The 7237-nt window shown below is 36.0% G+C and overlaps 1 protein-coding gene across 3 annotated transcripts in view; it reads left to right on the plus strand.

Annotated features, from left to right (window-relative positions):
- MLLT3 (MLLT3 super elongation complex subunit) overlaps window positions 1-7237 on the plus strand; it is a 270743-nt gene that overhangs the window by 194240 nt on the left and 69266 nt on the right. For all 3 annotated transcript variants that reach the window (XM_017500642.2, XM_017500644.2, XM_037728522.1), the window contains exon 5: window positions 4791-5498. In XM_017500642.2, coding sequence (XP_017356131.1) covers window positions 4791-5498 — 708 coding nt within the window. The remainder of the gene's footprint in view (window positions 1-4790; window positions 5499-7237) is intronic.

The following is a 7237-nucleotide window of genomic DNA, read 5'->3' on the forward strand; positions in this document are numbered from 1 at the left end:
TGTGTCCATGTGTTCTCATTGTTCAACACCCGCCTATGAGTGAGAACATGCGGTGTTTGATCTTCTGCTCTCCTGTCAGTTTGCTGAGAATGATGGTTTCCAGGTTCATCCATGTTCCTACAAAGGACCCTAACTCATCGTTTTTGATGGCTGCATAATATTCCATGGTGTATATGTGCCACATTTTCCTTGTCCAGTCTATCATCGATGGGCATTTGGGTTGGTTCCAGGTCTTTGCTATTGTAAACAGTGCTGCAATGAACATTCGTGTGCACATGTCCTTATAGTAGAACGATTTGTAATCCTTTGGATATATACCCAGTAATGGGATTTAGAAGTTATTTTTTAATACTTGATTCTCCTGAAGTGGTCATACTGCTTTTGACCTCACTATTTCATCTTTCTCCTCCAGAAAATCTGGTAGATCTGCTTCTTCCTATTCCCTCCCACCCTTAAGTATGTCAGTTCTATGTGCATTTGGGTTGAGGTTGAGCTGTTAGGGACTTTAGGCTGTTGTAATTCTGTAAGTGATGAAAGGTACAGGCATCTCGATGTGCATAGTAGCAGCAGGAATATTATCTATTTCTTGTTTATACACCTAGAGGATTCTGCCTTCCTTCTGATCTCCTTACATTTTCCAGCCCTAAGAATAGACTGTCTTCCTATATTAAGTGCCTTCTGAGTCCTGGGAAGGCTGGCCATACTTGTGTGTAGTTATCTATATGCGAAACTCTTCTGGAATCTGGGCATGGTGGCACATGCACCTGTTGTCCCAGTTTCTTGGGAGAGTAAGGCAGAGGGATCACTCGAGTCCAGGAGTTTCAGGCTGTAGCATGTAGTGATCATGTGTGTGAATAGCTACTGCATTCCAGCCTGGGCAACATAGCAAGACCCCGTCTCTAAAAAAACAGACCAACTCTTTTGGGTCAAGTAGAGCAAACCTTGCACCAGTTATTTTTCTCAAGTTGCCGATAAGCCCGTGGCCACATTCTTCAAGCGACTGCCTGCTGACTCCCAAGCTGACTAGTTCAAGAGAGGTAAATGGGGTGGGATTTGAAATTGAAGTGGGAAAGTTAAATCAAATTCAAGGCTTCTCCCAGCCCCAGAATTCTGCATTTTAACACTCCACTCGTAGTTTCAATTAGCAGTAATTGTGCCTTGCATAAATCTCATTGGCTACGATACGGCCATTGCACAAAGCTCTTTGTAGTTTCAGATGGCATGTCTTCCCTCTGTGTTATTCATTGTGTGTTTAATGACATTATAGAGGAGATTTTTATTTTCAAATCTTATCTTTGACTATCATGGTTTTTCCTATCCCTATATATGCATAACCTCTTGGACCACACTACAATTTTTAGGAAGTGTCCTTGTAAAAGTGCAGTTTGAACAAATAAACTACTATGAGAGTTTATTAGTTTTGAGAAGTAAAACTGTTCTGAGAGAGTTTATTTGTCTGTATGCAAATTTCAGTGAACAAAATATGATGGATCTGAAAATCTTGCACAAGACAGAAGCCAGTTAAAATAGGACAGAAACCAAAAATAAGAGTGATAGCTAGCGGGAAGAAACAGGAGCCAAGAATCAGCTATGAGTTGTCAGTGGTTCTTAGAAGTTGACATGGAGATAACATGGAAACTGAAAGCCACATATAATCAGAAAACCTTCTTCTGGCCAGTAGTTGTGATTTTTTCCTTAAGTCCTCTACCTGAGTTGCTGACAAGGAGTATTAGAAAAGATTAAACATTAAAGGCACTCGTTCTGCTCCAAAAAATTAAAACAAGGAAGCATTTAGTACAATCTGAATAGATGAGAGTAAATATTGTATCCTATAGTTAGAAGTTGTGAAGTTAGTGCAAATATATGTATATTTTTTAAACAATCATTTGCCTTAAATGTTTGAGATTTGAATTTTGTACATGTGCTCTGTTAGATTGTTTGATATTCAGTTTGTTCTAATCAGCCTCAGGAAAAGAGATTTTGAATTATACAACATATGTAAACGTCACATTGAATGGTAATTAGTTTGTGCTGCTCAGTGGCACTTAATGCTGAGGTTAATGGTTCAGTGAAAAATTTAAAAAGCCAGTGACAAGACCCATATCTATATCTATTAGTCTATCTATAGATAGGTATAACTATAGATATCTATATACATATATAGAGATAGGCTGAAAATCAGTGAAAGCTTTTATTCTTTGTCAGTAATTTAATGCCTGGCTGTGTGTCTGAGTCAGTGTTTTTACATTGATTACATGTACAAACATGGAGACCGGTGACAATATATTTGAACTTTGACATTTGTCACAGGTACAGGCCAAATAAAATGCTGCCTTAAAAACTGCTCTCTCTCCTTTTAAATTTTATTTGTTTAAGACATTGTTGTAGAATGTGTTTGTCCTCTTAACTTTGGTTCTCTTAGCATAAAGATTTTTGAGGTCGTAATTACAAAAAAGGAAGGAACAAGAATGGCTGGGTCATTTGCTTGTACCAAGATTTGTTGAGTGGGTAAAAAGGTAACAGTAGACATTAAATACCCAGACCAACATGGGAAGTAAAACTTTATAAGAAGATCTATTTCTACAGTTTTGTACCTTGCATTATGTGCATGTAATTAAAAAAGGAACTTAACTTTTTTATGACACAAGAAGCTGTGTCAGATACCAATGTGTACCCTGAATTTAAGAATTCCAGTTTGTTCTAAAGAAGGATTTTAAAAATAAATCATGAAAGGACCTATACAGAGGTTTTATTTTCCTCCTGGTACTGGAATGTTGCTGTTTTTTGAATACTTAACATTAGAAATATGTTGGTGGGTTAAAAATTCTATGCTTTAAAACTTACCTAAAAAATATGTGTAATACTTCATATAGGTTGAATATTAAACAGTGATACTTGAGTATTCTAGAGCCATTATTAGAATACTGATTGGAAATTGTCAAAATTCAGTGAGTCAACAAGCCAATTAAAAAAAAACTCAAGGATATTAGATTTCAAAATGTTCTTCCTTAATTTAGTTTGTACATTATACTTTATTTTAATTATTTATGTATTGCTTAATATTACAGGAAATGTCATGTAATAGAATTTATAAAATAATGAAGTTTCAGTAATATGAATCCTATCTTTGGAATTTTGCTTTTAAATCTCAGATTATGATGTTTTCTAAGGAATTATCTAGTTTGATGCATAAAAACAAGTCTTTGCTTAGTAACTTCATCCATTTTATAATTTTGAAACCACTGACTTCAGAAAATAAATGGAATAATTGTGTTATATGTCATTTTGTGGTTGAGCAAATAAGACAAAAAATTTATTAAGAAACCAAAACATATATTTCTACTAATATAGAACAATAATTTTCATTTGAATATTACTTTGTGATGCTTATCCATATACCTATGTATTTTTTGTGTGTGTTGTTTTTGCATAGACCCAATAAATAGATTGCTCATTTTAGTGGAAAACATAGCTCCTGCTTACTATCTGTCTTGTGTCATGCTAGATATTGAAGGAATATAGGATTGATTTATATATCATTGGGCTGAAGTGGGTGAGTTAGAGGTGAAAGACAGTAAGCAAGCCTGAAGATGTAAATTCTGGTTGAAAATTTGGACATTTATTTGTCTTTGGTTCCATTAGGAGGTGGAAGTAAGCAAGAAAGAGCTCTTCTTTTAGTATTGATGTGGATTTTTGCATGTCCAGGATCTACTCTGTTTCTTATTCTTACTATTAATGGTAGAGGTTCAAAAGTATGGTAAGTATGGACTTAGATTTTGTTCCTAAACAGAAATATTATATATAGGTTTTACATTCTGATGTGTTTATATGAGTGGAAAAATTTATCACATTTCAAATGAAATAGCCAGCAACTACCTCTTTTCTCATAATCATAATATGGTAATTGCCAAATACCTTCTAGTGCATTTAATGGTTAGGTAAAATCTTTGTTCTATTAACTTCCTTTTATTTTTTTCCTAGTGGATGAGAGATATAGTTCTTAACTGATGAAATTTTAGACAGCATAAAAATAATTGCTTTTTGTTTAAAATTGAGAATTATTTTCTTTCCTTTTGGGGGTCTTATGATTTCTTATATTGCAAAGCCATTTGAAATTGAATGTAATCTGACCTCACTATGTGAAGCTGGGCTATTTTTCTGCCTCCTTCTCAGTCTTGTTCTGTAGCTGAGTGTTGATCCCCAAATACAATCTGTGCTTTGCTCCTTGTCATTTAGTTTATTCTGGTCCCTGGTATCTAAGTACCTTTCCATTCCTTTCTTTCCAGTAATCAGCTGTACATGCTCCAGGACCAAATTCAGATGTTACTTCTTTATGAATTTTTGAATTATTCTTCTCCCCATGCTCCCAAAAGAATTAAATAGTTCCCTTCTTTTGGTTGTCATGGCACTTTATAGATGGCTCTCACAACTATCAATCATAGATACATTGTAGTTATTAAGAGTGGGGGCTATGTGTTATTCATCCTTGAATCTTCTAGGATAAGCAGTTGTTAACATTTGTTGAATTGAAATGTTTTAAGACTCAATGCTTCAAATGATTAAGAAAACAGCTTGCCTCATTAAGTTCTTTGATAACCTACTCCCACTGTCATTCTCTTATACACTATTCTCACCTGTTATATTGTGGTTTTTGGGTTATATTAAAATATTTTTGGTATTTTAGTGATAGCTTGAGAGCAATCAAAGAAGGATCATTTTATGTAGATCTCTTTTGACTCTTCATTGCTATTTAATTTTGAGAGTTTCATTTTCTTCTCCCCTTTTTGCAGGACCCTAATAGGAGTATTCATACCAGCAGCAGCAGCAGCAGCAGCAGCAGTAGCAGCAGCAGCAGCAGCAGCAGCAGCAGCAGTAGCAGCAGCAGTAGCAGCAGCAGCAGCAGCAGCAGCAGCAGCAGCAGCAGCAGCAGCAGCAGCAGTAGTACCAGTTTTTCAAAGCCTCACAAATTAATGAAGGAGCACAAGGAAAAACCTTCTAAAGACTCCAGAGAACATAAAAGTGCCTTCAAAGAACCTTCCAGGGATCACAACAAATCTTCCAAAGAATCCTCTAAGAAACCCAAAGAAAATAAACCACTGAAAGAAGAGAAAATAGTTCCTAAGATGGCCTTCAAGGAACCTAAACCCATGTCAAAAGAGCCAAAACCAGACAGTAACTTACTCACCATCACCAGTGGACAAGATAAGAAGGCTCCTAGTAAAAGGCCACCCATTTCAGATTCTGAAGAACTCTCAGCCAAAAAAAGGAAAAAGAGTAGCTCAGAGGCTTTATTTAAAAGTTTTTCTAGCACACCACCACTGATACTCACTTGTTCTGCTGACAAAAAACAGATAAAAGATAAATCTCATGTCAAGATGGGAAAGGTCAAAATTGAAAGTGAGACATCAGAGAAGAAGAAATCAACTTTACCGCCCTTTGATGACATTGTGGATCCCAATGATTCAGATGTGGAGGAGAATATATCCTCTAAATCTGATGTGAGTAGTTCTTACTGGCTTTCTTCCTTCCCCTTATTTTCAGATTTTATTTCAAATAGCTTCATAATAAAGAATGAGGGAAGCAAATGAATGCGGAACCATAGAATGGTAGCACATTGATAGGTCTAGCCTAGAAATGCATTTCCTTAACTAATGGGAAGGAGGAAATGAAATCATTAAGGAATCTGCAGATTTTTAGGCTGTTATTTAAGTTGTAAAGGAAAGCTATTTCCATAGTGCAATAATGGGTCATTTGAATAGCAGCAGACAATTTAGGTGCTCATCAAAGCTTGGTATCTATCCTTTCCAATGATTGATGACTTCGGAAAATGAGAAGAATACAATAAAACTTGAATAAAAGGGAAAATAAATTTAAAACAGAAACTTAGAAAATATTAGGGCTAGGCCGGGCGTGGTAGCTCACACCTGTAATCCCAGCACTTTGGGAGGCTGAGGAGGGTGGATCACGAGGTCAAGAGATTGAGACCATGGTGAAACCCTATCTTTACTAAAAAATACAAAAATTAGCTGGGCGTAGTGGCATGCACCTCTAGTCCCAGCTACTCAGGAGGCTGAGGCAGGAGAATTGCTTGAACCCGGGAGGCAGAGGTTGCGGTGAGCCGAGATTGTGCCCCTGCACTCCAGCCTGGTGCCTAGTGACACAGCAAGACTCTGTCTCAAGAAAAAAGGAAAAAAACTAGGGCTATAATGTTGATGTTTTGATCATTGGAATGAAGTAATGTGTTTATGTTGATAGAAGGCTGGTGATAGTATTTTTATTTTACCAGTTTTATTGAGGCAAATGATGTAACAATATACTACACATATTTAAAATGTATAATTTGATAAATTTTAACATTTGTGTGTATCTGTAAAACCAGGAAGTAGTATTTTGAAAAAAGAATAGTCTTTTTCTTCATTGTTTAGCCACTGATTTGGAAGTGGTAGGGTATGTGATCTTCACTAAGTTTTTCGTTAATAGGTGGAATTATCCTTTGTGGATGCCTAAAAGAGTATCTGACCTTCTAATAACTCTGAAAGATAGTTTTCGATATTGGGATTTAAACTTATAATTAGAGATTTTCAGCAGTGGAAGGGACTTTCAGATTATCTATTCTAATCTCTTACTGATGTAATAAATCTTACGCTTCTAGTATCAGGGTTGTTACTAATTCAGAAGTATTTGATAATGTTTTTGAAGAATAAACATTACTTTGAAGTTATCTCCTTACTTTCCTTTTGTTTTCCTGATGTTGCCCTTTTTCAGTTACTTATTGGTAATGATCAGTCCCAATAATCTCCTTACGTTAGCTTGACAATATTTCTAGGCAATGGTCAAAGAAGCTATCTGGCTGAAAATTACTGGCAGTCTTAGAAAACTGTTCTTTCCATCCCTTGGGTTGCCCACAGATGTCTCTAGTTTAAGTGCTGGCAAAGGCTGGGAGGCTTTAGTAGTAGATTTCTTGTCCTGGGTTTGCACTGTTCTTGGTAGAAAGCCAGCCAGGGTCAGGACATGTTGCTGACACTGATTCCCAGTGGTCACTTACCCAGGAAGTCCCCAGACTTCCCTACTCTCTATAGTTAATGTTTAAATTTTAGTAGAAAATTGGATTAGGACAGTAGCATATAAAATACTGGACGCTGGGAAAATTTGTTCCAGTATTTGGTAAAGGCTTTATAGTTATAGTTTGTGAAATGGATATGAGAGTTAAATGTGTTTGTTCTAATATCTCAACTAT

Source organism: Cebus imitator, unplaced genomic scaffold, assembly GCF_001604975.1.
Source record: "Cebus imitator isolate Cc_AM_T3 unplaced genomic scaffold, Cebus_imitator-1.0 Scaffold267, whole genome shotgun sequence".
Taxonomy (NCBI): domain Eukaryota; kingdom Metazoa; phylum Chordata; class Mammalia; order Primates; family Cebidae; genus Cebus; species Cebus imitator.